Here is a 20,521-nt window from a genome sequence, read left to right on the forward strand (position 1 = left end):
TACTTTTTCAGATCTATGGGAGTGGCACTTAAACTTCTTCTGGTAAAAGAGAAACAAGCATACTTGCTGCCTAGGGTCTAGGGTTCCTGTGAATATTAAACATCATGTGTTGTGAGGCTAGTACTATACGTGACAGATATCATTATCAGGATCTTTTCTTCTAAAAATGACATATGTATACTCACAAATGACTTGCTCAAGAACACCTGACCATGGTTCCATTTTTCCCCTCTTTTTTAAGAAGAACTAAGCCATTTTTTACTATTTTGGACAGCAGGGGACAAACAAATCCTTCCTTTTCTGATTAGTAGATATGGTATATTCTTTCAAATGACATTTTCCCAGCATGTCTGTGCTCCACATCTGTACTAGGCACTAGAAGGCAAGCTCTACTTTCAATAAAACTGAGTAAAAAGTCTCATAAATTTGGATTTAATTAATTAAAAATTGAGGGTAATTCATATAGGATTAAGCTTAAATATATAATTTGTGAACTTTAAAACTTAAAGTTTTATCAATGAAATTCACTGGTTTGGGTTTTAATAAATTTATTTTAAAACTCTTCAAGAATCTAAATGAAAATGTAACAGATATTGATGTACTTATCACATAACATTCTTACCTATTGATCAACAGCAAAACTTAAACTTTCCAACTGTTAATGTAGTACAGAAATTTTTAAAGTCATTTATCTTCCATCACCCGGATAACCACACTTAACACTTTAGTGTTCAATTTTCCTTAGTTTTTTCAACACATACACATAAAATCATTTTTTTCAAGAAGTGGATCATATTCTACATATTGATTTGTAATCTGATTTTGTCACACAAAATCATTTTGTGAACCATTTCCAATTCAATAGATGAGAAATTTCATCATATTTTTAAGATTGCCTATTATTTTATACTATGAGTACACCATCATTTATTTCACCTGTCCTAAATTATTGAATTTTTGAACTTTTTCTTGTTTTTAGTTCCTATTATAAACATAAATATGATAAACATTATTGCACATTCATATTTGTTCTTTTATCCACACCTTTAGGAGAAATTTCTAGAGACAGAATTACTAGGTCAAAGAATATGTGTGTGTGTGTGTAGTTTCTCATATCCTCAACATTACAGGGATATAATCACTCTTTTTCATTCTTTGGTAATATGGTAGGTAAAAAATAATATCTCTTTGTTTTAACTTACATTCTTTGCTTATTAGCGAATTGAAAAGCAAGTTAATTTTTCTTACTTATTGTATTTTGTCTTTTGTGAATTGCTTTTTCATACCGTTAGTCCCTTTCCATATTAAAAAGATTAACTTCTTCTGTTTTGAATTTTGAAAATATCTATCTTCACCAATTTATCTTTTGGTTTTGCTTATGATTTTTGTCAAACAGGTTTTTTTTTTTTCTTTTAATCATACAATCTATCAATCCTTTCCTATATGATTTCTGCTTTTGGGTTTTACTTGGAAAGTTTTTCCTTAACGCACAATTATATAAATATTCATCTATACATTCTGTACCAAAATATAAAGTCCGACCCAAGGGCATATAAGAATTTAACATACCAATTAATTCAATCATTTATTCATTCATGCAACAAATATCCATTGAGCACATATGCACTAGGCACAGTTCTAAATGCTGGAGATAAAAAAGCAGTGAGCAAGACCACCAAGATTCCTGCTGTCACGAAGTTATATTCCGAAAGAAATATAATCATGCAGCATATAATTTAATGTGGAATTTCAAATTAATGGGAAAAGAATGGATTATTAAATATACAATCCTGTTACAACTAGTTAACCATTAAGAAAAGAAATAAATTAGATTCTTATTTCATACTTTATGTCAAGTATATTACAAATGGATTTAAAATCTATATTTTATAAATGAAGCCATAAAAATACTACAAAAAAATGTGACTATTATATAAAGGAACATTATATATGTTCTTAAACATGAAAACTATTAAGTACGATCTCAAGGCAATTTTGGAAATGACATTTATAAAAAATGGAACAAAACAGGTAATTTTTGAACAATAATCTTTATTAGTGTATTTTCAAAGGTACATATAATCCTGAGCTACTGCATTTATACATTTATCATTTGCTCTTTGAAGTTTACATGTATTTTGCTCCAAACTCTCTGATGAGTACAGTTTTATACTAATCAGGAACATAAGTAATTAAAATATTATTCTTATCCCTGGAATAGCCAATTAATTTACTCAGATCATCTCATTATCTAATTCTACTACATTAAAGCTTTAGAACATTACTTCTTAATTAAGCTATTTCTTTTTCAAAACTGCAAAGATGGGCAGTGTGACAGCTGATTCCTTAAATCCTAGTGAATTCTTAGAAAACTATGTTGCTTTTTGTCTTCGATCTATTTTCTTGAATAAATTGGGTAATTATCTGAGCAGCTATATTTGAGAAGAATGGTAAAAGTAACTACCTCTAATTTCAACATTTTGGCTAGTGTAAATGTCGTAGGCTCCTTTCACATATAAGTAGTCCATAATTATCCCATTAAGAAAAATCTACCATGATCTAATGAAAAGGATGGCAATGTAAATATACCTTTGTTTAAATGGTTAAGTATTATAAAACATGTTATGTGAAATGCTTCCTCCAGGCTCGATAAAGGAATACATACAGTGATTAACATTAAATTTCATAAATCTAGACCAGTACTTTTATAATTGTTAAATTAAAAAACAGACAAAAATGAAAGACAAAAGTCTTGCGATCTTTGAGAAAAAACATTTATCCAACATTATCTCCAACTGTGGACAAATAAATATTTTCATTCTTGTATTTTAAATTACTACCAAAATATTGTATCTTTCTACAAACAACAAAAAACAAGCATACAGTATCTAGAAATGGTTTTTATCTGTCAAGAATGTCAAGTCTTTGAAGGTACACTCAATTTTTTTTCCTGAATAAGGTCATTATGATCTTAGGTTAAAGTTACAGTAAGCAGTTCAAGCAAAATGCATATTGCTGAGATTTTAAAGCAAGCAATTTTGATAATGTTTAATTAAAAATGTGAGTATAAATATGAAGCTATTGTAGAAACATTTATAAACACTTCTTGGGAATACCCACAGATCAGCAAGTAATGGAATAACTGATTTAAAAATAATGAAAAGGTGATGTTATATGTAATGTTTAGTGACAAATCCAAAAATATCTTTAAGAGATGTAAAAAACATGAAAACACAGCTTTATTACTCAGAGCTTGAAAATCTAGCAGCAAAACAAACTATTTGCATATAATGTAGTGCAATGAGCATTTGTTCATAAAAGACTCCCCAAGTCGTGAAACTTGATACATAAATCAGAATAGAATCCCTTAGGATAAATGATTTAAAGATGTCCAGAATAGCTTATCAAGAACTGCCAGATATTCTGACCTGCATCACTGAATCATAAACAAGCTTATGCAAAACTGTGTTCTGGATAACTCACTCTTATGGCTCCCCAATAACAAGCTCGGATAAGGCAGACCAAACCTAAGAGATAAGCAATTGCCCAAGAAACATAGGTTGCACGAAATCGCCTTGCAAAATCTTGGGTGCCAACCTAAAATAAAAAGCAATACAAAAACAAAAGGTCAGAAACTTTAAGCAAATATCTGCTTACAGAACTTGTGTTGGCTTTCATGTGATTTTTATGAAATATATCCCTGAGGCCACAAAATTTCTATAAAATACGAGTTGGTGTATTTGTTGACTATCACTGACAGAGTAAAATTGAATAAGACAACGCTACTAGTTATATTAACTATAAATTTTATGAAGTAAACAAAAAAGCCCACTAAAACATGTTATCTCTAAAAGGAATTTAATCCAAATAATTCTTTAGTATTGTGTGACACAATAGGAACATTGCTAATAATATGGGACCAGGAGGAACAAAGGAGCATGGAAAGCAAATGGCAGCAAAACAGATCAGTCCCTTCCTCTTCTCCTGGGATAATCCCCAGGCCAACTGCTTAGCTTCAGTCTCCTCTTAAAAAAAAAGTCATCCCCATATTGATAATAAATCTCTGCTTGACTTGAATAAAGAGAAGGATGGTTTTTCAGACCTCCATAGCTGATCGAGCATTGCTTCAGATTCGGCCATGGCAAAATTGGTTCTGGCACTAAATAAAAACAAACGGGCTTTTGTTAAATGGATGGTAAAGTCCCCGATGTCAAGGGCCTTCAGAGGGGTCCTAAGACACCATTTCACCTGGATGGGCAAGCTCCATTAAAACCAGGTCCAGGGATTGGGCTTCAGATTGCCCGTAGTCCTTCAGAAGCTTTTGGGCCTGGTATGCCAGGGAGGCAGGCAGGGATCATCAAAGGTTGTCCCAGGCCTCACCATTTACCACTGATGAAGTTAATAGAAAAAATTCTAACAGTGAGTAGAGTAATTAATACTCACAGTTAATCCCACTCCAATGAAAATACATATCATTCCAATGGTAACATATGCACAGCAGCGTCTTCGTGGAAGTGCACTACCCACTGAAGAACTGCAAATTCATGGCAGCAAAAGAGAACTTAAGTATTTCCACGAAGATTCTCCATTTCATCTTTATGAGTACTTACCTACGGCTTTAGTAACAGATATACTTCTATTTACTTATGCAACTCGAGAGACAAGAAAATGCATAAAAACATCATTTTTAATGAGTGACATTAATCATAATCATAAATGGTGAATTTGTGATATATTATTATGGCTTTAAAAAAAGGTCAAGCCTTGGAAATTGACAATATCCAAAAAAACCATTGTGGTCAATAATGATCTTCCAAGATAAAAATCTATTTCCAAAAAAGTTTATTCCAGAATGGAAAATAAGTGCTATCTTACAAATAGCATTTGATTTTTTTCTAAAAAACAGAAGTCATCTTTATTTCATGTCAACGTTAAAATTAAAATACTAAATCAATATAGCTGAGATTTCCATATATCCTATGCTTTTTAATTATCAATTCTCCAGTCCTGGAACCAGTCTTTACGTTTATCATACCCCCATCACTTTAATGTGTTTTAGGTATCATATGTTCCTTTTTATGTATATCAAAACTCATACTGAACAATGAGTTCTGGCTGCAAAAGAGGATTTATTTTTCACACCCGTCTATAAGTCTTTGTCCACAAATTAAACAATAACAAACACAATGCTATTGGCTTTTTTACAGTTATAACAGTAATATGCTTACTGTAGAAAATTTGGAAAATAGAGTAAACAATAAAAAGCAAAAGGAAAATTACCTATAATCCCACCACCATAAATAGTCACTCAATATTTTGGCATATTTTCCTCCAACCAATTTTTGTAATTTCCCAATATAGCATAAGCATTTTCCTATGTCATTAAGTATTCTCAAACTGGAATTCTGATGGATGAATGTAACATAATTTAACCAATTCTCTACTATTGGACACAATGTTTTCATTATTATAAATAATGCCAGCTAAACATCATTTAAAAGCATTGTGCTTATTTTTCATTGTTTTCTTTTTTTTTTTAAAGGGAGTGTCAGCCTTTGGGCCTAGGGAGAGGAGTCAGCGGGATCTGTAGTCACCACCAACAGAAACCAGCTGTGGTTACTTAAGCAGGAAAGGAACTTTTTTTTTTTTTTTTTGCCGGGAGAGATTCGCCCTGAGCGAATCCATTGCCAATCTTCCTCTCTTTGTTCTTCCAGTACATAGTTGTATATTCTAGTTGTAGGTCCTTCTAGTTCTTCTATGTGAGCCGCCATCACAGCATGGCTACTGATGGACAAGTGGTGTGGTTCTGCAACCGGGAAATGAACCTGAGCCACTGAAGCGGAACATGCCAAACTTTCACCACTAGGCCTTCAGGGCCAGCTCTTCACTGTTTTCTTAAGATACATTTTTAGAATTAGGATTACAAAGTTAAAGGGATTAAATTTTTTGAAATCTTTTAATATATACTGCAAAAAGTCTATGAGAAATCCATAAAAGCATATACTGTTATCACATTTCTCAATTGAAATTCCAAATCCAATAGTTTTTAGTCCTCTCCACTTCTAATTTTCAAAGTTTTCAAATGATACAAGTATAGCAGAGATCAAACTGCCAAATTACTGCTTTTTTCCTCTTCCTACACATACACATATTAATACATATCATATATCAGGTACTGTGTTAGTGAATGATATAATGAAATATCTGATTTGCCTTTGTATGGCCAGTGTCAACATCATGCCTAGCACACAGTAGTGGCTCAAGGAATGTCTGGTGAATAAATGAAATACAGAAACGCATCACTTACCAGGCATAATCTAGAAATGTGCTATTCCAAAGAGGTTCATTTTGCAAAACAGAAAAATGATCTTCTTTAAGTCCCAAATCTTTTTAAAAATTGATGAATATTAGTGGAAATATATATCAAACTGTTCTTGAATAGTTAAGTGAAACACAAATATCTGGATGACCTGGGGTCATCCTTAATTGCTGTAGTGTGCAGCTTGCTATCTGGAGTGACTAGGGCACACAAGATTCATTGCCCCTTCATGTGATATTTAGCCTTAGACTAGTTTTAGTTTTAATTCTTATATGTGCATTTGGTTGTTTTCCCTGCTTTAAACCTCACAGCTGGCTGTCATTTCTCATTTACCTGTGTATCTGCCTCTGGCAGTCTAATCTACCATGGATTAAAAGCCAACTAAGCTTATTAGAATTATGTATTGAAGAAATCAAAAGGTTCTAAGTGAATATCGGAACAGCTTTTCTGTAAGCCAAAAGAATACATTTGATTACATTAATTTCAGTGCATGAATTCTGCTTAGAAAACCCATGCCCATTTTTCATCACTCAACTTAAACAGTCACTACTTTTGGGAAGTCTTTCCAGAAAAGAAATAACCTACTGCTATCCTACAACCCAAGCGCCATCTCATCCCAGGGATAAGGCAATGACCAACAAGCACTTACTGCATGGATAATAAAATCTCGTATACATTTAATACATATGTGTTCTGTATGCAATATGTAGTTTTTTGCCTTTTGCATTAAAACTTTATAGGTCTGTGTTAAACTGTATGCTTCTGTGACTTGCCTTTTTTTTTCTCAATACTCTACAAGAGACTCTTCCATATTCGTATGTGGAGATCTAGTTCATTCATTTTCATGACTGTCCTTAGCTTACTGATTGACAGATGATACTTAAATACTATGGATACTATTCCAGGTAACTATATTTACTGCATATATCTTCTTATATCCTGTGTTTTTTAAAATTTATTTTTAATAACATTTTGATGAGTTTTTACTAACAAAATCAATGTAATGTAAGATAATTCTATTATAGTTAAACTTGTCAATCTTTTTCTTTAAGGTTTGTGCTTTTTGTTTTTTTTTCCCTGGTCTAGGAAATTCTTTCCTACTTCTGTCGTAAAAGTATTTTTCTGTCTTTTCTTCTAAAAGTAATAAAATTTTGCTTTTTATATTTATGTCTTGATCAATAAGACCACAGTCTTTATAATTATACATTTTTATTTTACAAATATTGAAGTTATATTATTTGGTGCACACAAGTTCAGAATTTATGTTTCTGATGAAGTGACCATAAAAATAATTCTTCTTACCCTAAAGAGTATGAGGTAGAGTACATACTAAAATGCTATAATGGATAAATCCAGAATACAGTAGCTGAAAAAGAAGTTTAGTTCTCTTGCATATAAGATTTTGAAGGTAAATGTACAGCCTGGGGTTGGTAGACAGCTCTGCCCCATGATTGCCATTGATTCAACATGAGTAATAAGTGTCTGGCTTTTTTCTTTCACTCAGCATAAATTCCTCAAGGGATTCCTGCAAGCTGTTGCATGTGTCAGTAGTTCATTCCTTTGATTGTTGAGTAGTATTTCAAGGTATGGATGCACCACAGTTGTTTAACCACTCACCCATGGAAGGACACCTGAGTTGTTTCCAGTTTGGGACTATTAAGAACAAAGCTGCTATGAACATTTGTGTAGAGGATTTTGTGTGTGCTTGGTCATTTTTTTATAGACTCTTATCTGTTTTTTCTTATTTCTATTTTTAAAAACATTGTAGACATGATTATAACATATTCTATATCTAGTAACTATAACATCTGAAGTCCTTGGGAGTCTAATTATGCTGTTGTTATTGATGCTGATTCTGCTTATGGTATCTTATTTCTTCATGTGGTTGCTAATTTCTGTTGAGAATTTATTTTGGTAGATCTTAATATATGAAATCCTGGCAGGAATGGTTTGGGGGTGGCTTTATCCACAGAGAATTTTCATTTGCTTTTCCCGGGCTCCCTAGAATGATACCAACCTCAAACCACTTTAAACTGATTTCTGGGACTGGGTTTTCCTAGACCATATAAATGAGGTAAAATATAAACCTCAAATTCACTATTCTTATAAAATCTCCACTTTGTAATACTCCTTTTCTAGTGGATTTTGTTTTCCTGACCACTCTTTTCACGGAGAATAGTCCTTTAAGGACTTTACGGTGGGGGGGAGGGGTGGCAGGGAGGCGGGGGATGGTATTCCAATTCTTCACCTTCTGCAAGGCCAAGGCCTTCCCTCTCATTCTTCATCTGAACATTGAAACCCAAGGCTCTGGATCCCTAGCATTGACAAATACCCTCAGTATAGCCCTGGTTGTCATTTCCTCTTCATTTCTGATCCCTGGGGATTTTCTTAACTTTCATATGAGCTGAACTATGCATTTTAAAGGATGTTTGTTATAGTTAACTAGTTTTTCACATTACTGGATGTTAAAGAGCCTCTAATATACAAAAATGTGAACAGCGAATGTCCAAGAGGAAAAGATCATGCAATGTTTCCCAAACTATTCTCTAACTATGTTAGAGAATATAGTTTCTCTATGTTTCTCTAACTATTCACTCTTCAAATTATTAAACTTCCCCTTCACAACACTCCCCTATGGAACACTAGCATTATGAAGGATACCTGCAAAATGAAGATGGTACCAATCAATGTTATTTACAGCACAATTTTCAGATGAGGTAGCCAGGGAAGGCTTTATTAGGTGGGGCTTAAGGAGTAGAAAAGATGTGAACAGACGGAGGAGCAAGTCAGCCATCTCAGCTGACAACAGTAGCATTGTTCAGATATGATAAAAGGATTGTTCAAGGAACAAGCAGCAGAATAACCTTTCTTGCAGAGAAGGTTTCTGTAGGTGAGGAGTAGAAGCAAGGGATGTATGAGCTAACTGGTGAAGTTAACGAGGTGTTTTCCAGGTATACAGGAATGAGAAAGGGACTAGCCAGGTCTTCCAGGCCGAGCATGATGAGATTAAGGGACAGAAGTGAGAAACTGTATTGTATGTTTATGGAAGTAGAAGAATTTGTGGAGGCTGGGACATAGGGGTCGTGTGTTGAAGTGGAAGAAAACATAACAAAAGATACCACATGAGAAGTTAGGCAAATACCTAAAGCTGGAGGGTCGTATACACCTTCCTAAGAAGTTTGGAGTTTGCTTTTGGATTTCAGGCAATAGGCCTATAATAATCCATATGTTGCATTTATGTCAATAAGTAGAAAATGTTCTTCCTCAGGATATGTTATATGACACTAACAGACAAACCTAGGATAACAATGTAAATAGCACCTCCTTCGGTTGTGCAGTATAAAACCTGCACAACTGTATGCCACGGCCATAGAATTTGGGAACTACTAAAAGATCTGAAGCCAGAGAGTTTAAAATCTCTCTTTGAGAACCATTACTCTAGTAAATGGAAAAAGAAGTGCAAGGCTGAAGGCCAAGAGATAAATTAGAAAGCTATTGCAGTAGTCCCAGTGAGAGATCCTGAAGGCATGACCTACAGGAAGAATAGTGAGAATAAGTGAACAGAATTGAAATGTCAAGAGATGGATTTGATAGGACTTGTTTCCATTTGGATATAGGGAACAAACACATAGTCAGATTTCTGGCTTGGTCAGCTGGGCAGATGGGATAGCAATTCATTAATATAATATATTCATCAATACACAAGGAAGACGAGTTTACAGAGTGGGGTAAGGAAGTTGGATATGCTGTGTCTGGGATGCCTATGGCACCCAGGTTAAAGTAACTATAGGTAAAATAGTGAATACAGATTGTATATTTACATTAGGAGCTCTGAACAGAGATCTGGGGTGATTTAATGGCATATGGGTTGTGATTTAATGGCATATAAATGACAAGGGAATATATGAGAAAACTCAGAGTCTGGTCAAGTTGCAAGCCTGGAGAATAGCAATATTTAACAACTTGGAAGAGAAAGTGAAGTCAACAAAGAAGACAGCAAAGGAATGTTCTGAGAAGTGGGAGAAAAACAACAGGAGAAAGTGGTATCTGGAAACCAAGAAAAACAAATTTTAAGGAAAAAAACAGGATGATCAACAGAACCAAATACTACAGAGAATACAAGCAGGATGAGGACTGAAGAGATCTATTAGAATTTGCAATTGGGATGTGAATGTTGTCAGAGCAAATTCAGTGGCCTAGTGGGGCTTGACGGCTAATTGCACTTTACTCCAGGGAGAATGGGGTGCCATGATCAAATGAAGTTTGGATAAGCCTTGAAAGGAAGAGACCTGCGACCTTCTGAGAAGAGCAAATGAAGTGAGCAGAGACATAGATGGCTTTATAGGTAGGAAGTATGAAGGTGAGGGAGTTCACAGACAGCCTCAATCATCTCACAGAGACAGGAGGCAACTCATCTGCTGAGACTGAGAGAGTAGAGAGTAAGAGGGATATGAATTTAAGATGAACAGTAAATACCTGGAGAAAACTGCTTTGAAGAATGAGGAAGGGAGTTAATCAAGAACACTTAGAAAAGGAATATCAAGCAAGGGTTTAGCTGAAGTATAAAGCTATACATTTGTAAAGAGTTAATCAAAATAGAATTTTGTCAGCTCTCAGTTATCTTGATTAAGGAAGGGAGAAGCCATGGCCAAACTGATTCAAGATTGGTGGTTTGAAAAGCAGATGGGTGGATCTGAATTTCAAGGGATGAAGACTTAGCCAATCTGCAAACCTAGGAGTCTATATCTAATATGTTCAAAACAAACTTATCATTTCTCTGCCAGACACAGTTCTTCTAGATCCTGTATTTCCTATCTCAGTGAATAGGAATCAGTGATTCAGGATTCCTGATTCAGTGAATCAGGATCAGTGAATATAGCCTCTCAGAGAACAAGTCATCCTTAAACCCAATCGGTCTCTTATCCCTTCACATTCAATCCTATCTATTCCATTTCCTTAATAGCACATTTACCCTTTGACTCCTCTGCATCTTTGCATAGGTAGCTCCTTCCACAAGGAATCATCCTGCCCTCTTTTTCACATCATTCCCACTGATCTTTAATAACTTAGTTCATATGTCCTTCCCTCCTGGAAGCCTTCCCTCACATTCCCTTTCCCTCCACTCTGGATTAGGGGCTTTTCAAAGCAGAGCATGCGGGGCATACCTCTTTCAAAGCACTTAAAACTTTATTTTAATTGTCTATTCTCTTCTCTATACCCACAGGAATAAGTTCCCTGAAAGCAAGGTTTTATCTTTTATTTCAAGCACCCAGTACCTAGCACAGGACTGTTTGTTGAATTCATGAATAATTATAAACGAAAGCACTAAACAGCAAAATAAAAGAGTGTGCTATTGTTTAAAATGATAGGAGGTGATCCACAAAGGAGTACATCAGTGATGTAGAGAAATGATATTCAACGATAATTATCATGGATTAAATCACCGTCTCTACTAGTCTTAGGTCCATTATAACATTTGCCTGGAAATATAGTCCAAGTTTTTGTATTTCAGAATGCTAGGACTACATCTGCTGTCCAGTAGTGGCCACAAGCTGCCCAACTGAAAAAGGAACCTCGCCTTCAGCTATAATTGCCCCAGCAACTGCATGAGTAAGAAACAACGATAGGAAAAAATGTTTCTTGGTCTCCAGAGCCCTGAGGGAAGGTTTCCTCACATGTTTTTTGTTGGTTTCATAGTAATGATTTAGTAACTTCTACAACTTAAAAATAATTTTAGGATATTTGATATTTGTGTTTAAAGAAATAAAATTCTATCTCAGAATCTTACTTTAACAGATGACTCCTCATTTTGTTAGGAAGAAAAACATTCAAAGAAAAAAGAAAGCTAGATACAAGCCATGAGTGTTCATGCGATAACAGCATCTTTGCTCTAATAAGTAATGAGTGCCCTGAGTCCTTGCAAGTTTAGCATGTGATTCCAACTCTATAAACATTCCTCTAAGAATGATATTTAAGCTGATTTATTCCATGTGAATTTCTACGCAAGCTGTTCCTTAAGTAATTGATACAAATTCTTCTTCACATTAATACACTGTCTTGTGATATTTTAACCAATCATAAAGTATCTAGACATTCAATACTTCATTATTAGCAAAATACTGCCACTGTTCTAAAATAATTAACCAAGCAAATCACTTGAGCAAAATCCTTAACCTCTCTAACAGTTCCTCATCTGTAAAATGAGGATAATAATTCCTGCATTCCAGGATTGTTAGAAAGATTACAGCTAGTCTATCTGTGTATATAAAGCAGCTACCTATCACTGTATGTAGCACACAGTTTGTCAATCACAAAAAGTCTCTGCTTTTTATTTTCCATAAAATTTTTTAATCCAATTTAATGTTCTTGGTGAAGATATCTGCAATTCAATTTTTTTCATTTTTGTGATAATACATAGAAATAATGATCATTCACATACATATTCATGTACACGTGTGTAGGGGGATATCTTTTAAGTATATATTTTTCTGTGTACTTATTTGGAGTTATCCACTTTGCTTCTCAACGAAGAATTCAGATGATTAATTTCACAAATAAATAAAAAAGGAAATATCTGTTCCTTTGAAGCTAGAAACATGCTGTAAAGAAGTTATGCTCGCAGCGCAATATTTATTTGGAATCAGAGTAGCAGAGATAAATGGAGACATTTTGTTACATATGCTCTACTTCTCAGGCACTTCTTAATTCTCTTCTCCTAGAAATCATTCTTAGGATTTCTCTACTCTCAAAATAGGTAAGGTATTTATAACATACTTATTAGGATCACACAAATTAAACTATGAACCCATATTTTCAATTTTAAAAATTGAATTGAATAGTCAAAACATTTCAGTTTAACTTCTTTAGCTCAAGTTATAATTCACGCATTAAGTGGAGGACAATTTTTAAATCAAAATTTTATTATCGGGGCCGGCCCCGTGGCGTAGCGGTTAAGTGCATGCGCTCCGCTGCTGGCGGCCCGGGGTTCAGATTCCAGGCGCGCACTGACGTACCGCTTCTCAGGCCATGCTGTGGTGGCGTCCCATATAAAGTGGAGGAAGATGGGCACGGATGTTAGCTCAAGGCCAGTCTTCCTCAGCAAAAAGAGGAGGATTGGCATGGATGTTAGCTCAGGGCTGATCTTCCTCACAAAAAAAATAAATAAAAATAAATTTTATTATCAAAATATATGCTGTGCAGAAAAGAGTTAACATAGCAGCTCTAAGACTGCTATTCTTAGAAAGGTCTGCTTTGCAAGGTTGGTATCTGGGAACTTAGATTTCTAGAAAGTTCCCACCATTCCCTAACTGATAAGAGTGGCTTACTATGCCTAAATTGTTTGCATAAACAATATGGTTTATGCTGAACACTTGCTTTCCTTCTGGGAGTCTGGGAATTTGGTATGTGCTATGCAGTAGGTGCCATGTGACCAGCTCCAATAAAAACTTTGGGCACTGAGTCTCTAATGAGCTTCTCTGGTAGACCACATTTCACATGTGTTATAACAATTCACTGCTGGAGGACTTGAGCACGTCCTGTGTGACTCCACTGAGAGAGGACTCTTGGAAGCTTGCTCCTGGTTTCCTCCAGATTTTGCCCCATGTGCCTTTTTCCTTTGCTGATTATGCTTTGTATACTTTCACGCTAATAAATCATAGCTGCAAGTACAAATATATACTAATTCCTATTAGTACTCCTAGAAAATCACGGAATCTTGGGGTGACTTGGGGACCCCCAATACAGCAGCCATAGAATGTCTTTAATCAAAATATCTTCTATTTTTTTCCCATTTTTATATTGCCTTTTGTTATTTTCCTTAGGTACAACATTTAGAAATAGAGAGAAATAGACTGAATAGAAAGATAAATAAATAATTACATAAACTTTGCCATCATCTAATAATCTTATTAGGCAAGAGAGGACAAAAGCTAACAAACACCTAATTATAATCCCAAACAATTTGTTTTTTCTCCTAGAGTACAGCCCATTTTTAAAATATAAATTTTAGATTATTTGCAATAGATTGTAACCTCTTAGGACATTTGAAAATCCTCACCAGGTTCCTGATAACTTTAGTAATTTTTCATAGAAATTGATTTCCCTTTAGAGGGTGATAACCAAGCACAATCATTTTAATTTCAAAATGGAATATATTAATCAGTTTAAAGATGTCTTTTTACTTGGTCTTGAAAAGCATAAATACAACAAGCATGCATTCATCCCACAGCATGTCTTAAAATCAAAATGTACTAAGTGAGAATTCTGAACTCTTTAAATTGTTCTCAAGTACTTCCCAATAGCATTTCCAATGGTAGGAACTTACATTTTTTTGCAGTGTGGGCATTTTGCCAGAGTGTTGAACCTCAGTTCCATCCACTGTAAAATAAATAAAGAGAGGGAATGAAAAGGAAAACAACTGAAAACTATCCAATCTGATAAGAGGTTTATTTTAGTTCAAAGGTTATCAGGGATCACAGCAGAAATAATCACTTTCTCATGGTTAAATGAGCTTTTCTCCTCCAACACTACTCCCCCTCACTTAAATACAGTGTGGGATCCCCCTCTGTCACAGTTCCCAGGATTTGTCCTGGGTTCTGACGCCATCTAGGTTTGCTTCACAACGAAAACGGAATGTCATGCTGGCATTAGGGCCATTTCTGTCAGCGCTGTCTCTGTTCACTCCCAGGGAATAAAAACATATTTCATGTACCTTCAAAGTGGCTTTTCCTGTAAATCTTGAGGAGAACCTTTTAAATACATGAATATTTAGATTTATTACTAAAATTCAACTACTTATTCTATTTGTGTGGGAAACCAACGAAGTAAATAAACGAAACAAATCAGATACAGGTAGAACTCAAGACAGGAAGCTGCTTTCTGTTCTGTCCTTGCTTATTCTATGTAACAAAACACACTCCTTCTACAGTGCAACTTTCTCTTTCAATATTCTTTCCTGTAAATGTAGGTAATAGACAGGGCTACTTTCTTCACAGGATTGTTATTCAGATACTTGAAATGGTTTACTGTAGTAGGTCAAAGTCTTTGAAAGAATGAGCAATACGAATTTAAAGTAAATCTTTACCACAAAAAATATATTTAAAATTCCTGTCCCACATTCCATCTTGTTTGCTTCTCTATACACCTTCACGTAAGGCGTATATTTCCTTTATAGTTTTAGGAGAATTCCTTTAAGTACTTCAGCACTTTTATCATCGAAACAACATTTATGAAAGTTAATTTTTGTTTAGGATTCCAGGTCACTGAAATAACTTTCAAATTTTAGCTATAGTAGGGTTTCAATAAGTTATATATATTCAAATGTTTTCCACACAATAGGAGATCTAACTTTCAGAAAGTCTCTGATGCATGGTTGTTTTCCTTTTATGTTTTTTTCTAATGATTAACTTTAAAAAAAGTAAAAATAAATCTGGGTTTGTCTGCACTTCTCTCTCTTCATTTTTATTTCAAACTTCATGCAAGTTAGTTAACCTTGAAAGATTTCTCTCAATCACAGCAGAAACATAGAGTCCCAAGATAAACAAACTAGAAATGAAGCCTTACACGGATGTTCACTCTTTTCAAAATGACTATTTTTCAACATCTGGGAAGGCCAGACCAAGGCTACATTTTTTTCAAGCAGCAGTAAATCTTTCATTCATTACTTATTTTGTAACAAGAGAATTTATTTCAAAACTTATTCTTAATAGTGAAAATACTAGAATTAATGTGCTAAACAGAGAATTCTATAGATTTCTACAGAAATTGGTGTAGAACATTAAGAAGTGAAGAACACAGAAATCTTATTGAGTACTTTTTTATGTTTTTGTAATTAGTTTAGTATAGTTGCTGAACTTGTAATGTCATTTCAAATTTTATTTATAAATAAAAAATTTAAGTTTTCATAATTAAAAGAAGCAAAGTGGTTGAGGAGGCAGTTATGAAACCCTTGAGTTAAGAGGAACTCAAAACCCAAGCCTGAAGGCTAACATGTTGATATAAGAATTCTAGAATTTTAGATGGCCAACCTAAGGAGATTATTTACTCCAATACATTTTATAGTGTTCTTCTTTTAGCACAGACTATGCACAGTAAATTCAAGTATAAGTGACAAACAGCTAAGACTTTATTGTGTCATTGGTAAATTATACAGCCAGCAACCTTAACACATCTGGTTTTGTTATCTCCAAGTACTCACTTAAATGCAGCAAACTAAGAACAGAAAAGCATCTATTATTAGAAATAATTTTGCCATAATCTATTCAAATGAATGCAAATACCTGTGCTTTTGAAAGGAAGTTGACTTATTACTGTTCTCTTATCTAAAATGCAGCCTCTGCACACTTAAAATTTTATTGCCAGACCTTGAAATCTCAATAGAAAAAAAAATTATCTATTTTCTATTAGAAAGATAAAAAGCAACTTCTCTAAAACCCAATCATTTTTGGTAGAGGTCTTCCAATATCTGACTTACTTCTAACCATTTAATGTGAGAGATAAACTTAGTTTTCCCAAGATATATTTTTTAAATCAATCTTAGAAGGCTCATAAGCAAGTTATACTACTAAAAACTAGTCATTTGATAGTATCCTACTGGATTTTATTTTTTAATGGATACAATAGGCAACTGGTATCAGTACTTTGAAGTATATTCAAGGTAAAATTATTGTCACTCTCTGCTATGGCACCAAACTATATGTCCCTGTGTCCAAGGAAAGAAAATCTGACCCTGCCTGAAGGTACTATATTGGCCCACTTCAGGACAAGGTTTGAACCATAAGTTATGATTCAGGCACATACTATAGATAGTGTTAGTTTTTATTGGAGAATGCCAACCCCACAGTCAAGTATGGATTGACAAAGCATCTGGACCTGCCTTTCATCAGCAACAGAGAACACCTGCCCCACAGAAATGCAAAATTGAACTCTCTGCTATTCAACTGTATTAAGAAACTTCTTTATATGCATACCAGAACAAGCTGAAGGCTATGCATTCCCTTTATTCTTCTGGAAAACTATTTTCCAAGCACTGTCCCTCAAAACACTAGTCTGGCTAAATGACCCCCTCAAAATCATTTGGAGGTTAAAAATGTTTGTACATAATATACATTAAAACTCCCTCCTGGATATTAACAATGATGCATGCATTACACCTGTAATAAAATACTGTTTAATTTTTTTTTATCCTAGCAATTCCCAATGACCATGGAACTCTTTACTCACATAACACCTATTATTATTCTAGAAAATTAGCCTTTTATTGAATACTGTTTGGAAAACACAAATCTAGCTTTTCTAAACATTGTCCATGGTTCCAGCCAGGCTGTGAAATGAATAGTGTGAATAGAGTGAATTCCTAGTAAATTTAACTTTAGCATTATAACACTGATATAGTAAAAGATGTGATTACAAACAAAAGGATATTGTTGAAAGTATTTCATTGAAATACTTGAATGACATTGAAATACGTGAATGGTTGAAAGACCATTATATTGTTCTTTTATCCTAATCCATGGAAACAATTCTCTCCCAGGTCACAGTATTCCAATAAAGCTTCTCCTATGTGACCTTTTTGAAAAACGTCATGAATATCTTGTCATGTTTTCCTCTTTTCATTGACTCTAGAAGGCTCACAGCTAAAATTCAGTCTAATTTTAACAACTGCACATGATTAAATATTATGCATACTTATATTATTATGTATGACTTCATCATAATTTTTCTGCCCTTTTTAATTCTCCCTGATTTTTTATATTTTATTTTCAATACTATTGAACTTTGTAACTTGTCTCAATTGCTTTTGGGCCTTGTAAGTCAAGGCTGAAACAAAGTAGAGAATAAAAAATGAATTCTCCTAACAGTTAAAAGTTTGAAGGGGAAAGAACATACCACAAAGAATATAAGACTATTCATGATTGTCATAATAATAAGGATAAGGCAAAGTTCTCAAGGCAGAATTAAGAGCTTTGCAGTCTGTTTATTCTTCATAACACTGAGAATCTCTCATTAATCTGAAACTCTCAAAAATAATAGCCACCCTATAGGTATGTACTGTGTTCCCTTAATCACCAAAAACTTTGTTTTCTAGGAGTTTTGAAATCATCTTTAAATAACATATATTAATTCAAAACATCTGTTCCTGCTAAAAAATTAAAGTTTTTAATCATAATTACTGTGCTAATATGTTAATATAATTCACTTGCCTGCACTAAATATTAAGTAAGAAAGAGCCAGTTTTAGAAGTTAGTCTCTGGCTTGCATATTACTTAAATAATTTTCCTCTAGGGGGAAAATATCTAAACGCATAAATTATTTTTTAAAATAATGTCACATATACATCTATCTAATCTTTCAATTTGGATCATTCTCTAGAATTCACTGCCAGATGATTTCAAAAAATTAAATATAAACTTTTGCAACAGTTGTCTTTGATTTCCTTTTTTCCACAATCCCTTATCTACCCTATTATTGCTGTGGTCAATTCTCTCTCTCACAATCTCTATGCTATTCTCAACCATCATCATTACTTTTCTGAATAATTAAATATCTAGTCTTGTGCCTCTTTAGGCTTGCCTCTAAGCAATCCATTCTATATACAGCATCCGTATATACCGAATTAATTATAAAGCTCTACTAAAGATTTCCATTATTCTTAGGATAATGTCACTTCCTCTAGGCAAGGTGACTAAGAACACTCCATATTTCCCTACTCTAGTCTAAACACATTTCCTATAATTCTTGTTTTAATTGTCTTTCTCCTCCTATTACATCAGAAAATCCATGAGGGCAGGACTGTGCCTTCCTGTTTCCCCAGCACGTAGCCCAGTGCCTGGTACACACTGAACAAAAGAAATCAGCTCACTTATAACGTGGCTACGAAGGTTATCCCTGGCAAGGATTTGGAATATAAAACACAACTGGGCAAAATGCAAATGCAAGGTAATTATGGAGGGGAGCTCACTGAAGTAAGTTGAAAAGAAATCTACTTTAAGGATTTTTAAATGGTATTTCAAAATATAATTGTGCACATATAAGAAAGAAAAACATAATAAATATATTTAATATACTTTTAATTTGGTCAAATCATTTGATATCTATCAATACATACAGAGTATATTGTCTTATATTAAATCAATATAGAGTGATTTTTAAAAAGAAATTTGTTAACTATCCCCACTAAGTATATCCTCTAATTTATGTAGTTAGCCACTGATTTAATCAATAAAATATAAATGCAAGGAAGTTTATCATGTCCTACTAGATCAGAAAAATGCTAGCAATTCTAGTTAAATATGTAAATTGGATAAATGCCTGGATTTCCATTTATTTTCCCAAACCTGACTAAAATGACAGCAAATGAATTTAAAGATGTATATACCATAAGGACAAAGAGAATTAGAGAAGAAATGGCCTCAAATTTTTCGACAATGGAAAGCTAATGGAGACTCGGCAACTGACTTAGCGAAAGGGATGCTGAAACTTGACTGCCTACAGAGAGATATGCCAATGAAAAGCAGGCTGATTCACACTGAAGAATCACAGAATAGTTCAGGTATTGGGGCTACCAGGTGCTTTCAAAGGTGGGGGTTAGGGGTAGTGATAAAAACAGAAGTATCAGTTGTAAACTCTTCCCTCCACACCACAAAACTAGAAATCCCTCCCTCCGCAACACATGCAAGAGAAGAGTGATTTATTCTGAAAAGAAATTGGACTAGAGAGTCTGTGAACTTAGAAACACCAGGCACAGCAGAAGGCCAGAATAAAACACTATTTTAAAAACAAAGGAATTAAGCTAAGGTCTACAGTTTGAACAGTGGATGAGACCTTCACCCTATTACCTTTCATAGCTCCCGGAATGCTGTCTCCCAGGCGTATCTCTCACAAGAGATCAGAGGATTGTGCCCCAGAGAAACTTGCACTAAAAAAAGCCCTATTGATACTAATAGTGGACAGTTCTTCAAAAGAAGAAGAGGAGGAGGAAGATGAGGAAAAGGAAGAGAAAGAAGAAGAAAGAGGAGGAGGAGAAGAGGGAAGAAGGAAGGAAGAAAGGAAGGGAGGAAGGGAGGAAGGGAGGAAGGAAGGAAGGAAGGGAGGAAAGGAGGGAGGGAGGGAGGGAGGAAGGAAGGAAGGAAGGAAGGGAGGAAGGAAGGAAGGAATGCTTCCTTCCCTCTGCATGCATAGAGATTCCAATCAGTGACTTACCCT

At 34.3% G+C, this 20,521-nt stretch overlaps 1 protein-coding gene and 1 non-coding gene across 5 annotated transcripts in view; both read right to left on the reverse strand.

Annotated features, from left to right (window-relative positions):
• Positions 1-2,013: 2,013 nt before the first annotated feature.
• PIP4P2 (phosphatidylinositol-4,5-bisphosphate 4-phosphatase 2) overlaps positions 2,014-20,521 on the reverse strand; it is a 47,225-nt gene continuing 28,717 nt past the window's right edge. For 2 of the 4 annotated variants that reach the window (XM_058564566.1, XM_058564567.1), the window contains 3 exons: positions 14,643-14,695; positions 4,444-4,534; positions 2,014-3,597 (listed from right to left, as the gene is read on the reverse strand). In XM_058564566.1, coding sequence (XP_058420549.1) covers positions 3,454-3,597; positions 4,444-4,534; positions 14,643-14,695 — 288 coding nt within the window. In that variant the 3' untranslated portion in view covers positions 2,014-3,453. The other 2 variants (XM_058564569.1, XM_058564568.1) reach the window with 2 other exon arrangements.
• Positions 5,066-5,191, reverse strand: LOC131419754 (small nucleolar RNA SNORA40). Its single transcript, XR_009223331.1, has one exon. It is a non-coding gene; the product is annotated as a small nucleolar RNA SNORA40 (small nucleolar RNA).

This window comes from Diceros bicornis, chromosome 21, assembly GCF_020826845.1.
Source record: "Diceros bicornis minor isolate mBicDic1 chromosome 21, mDicBic1.mat.cur, whole genome shotgun sequence".
NCBI classification, from domain to species: Eukaryota; Metazoa; Chordata; class Mammalia; order Perissodactyla; family Rhinocerotidae; genus Diceros; species Diceros bicornis.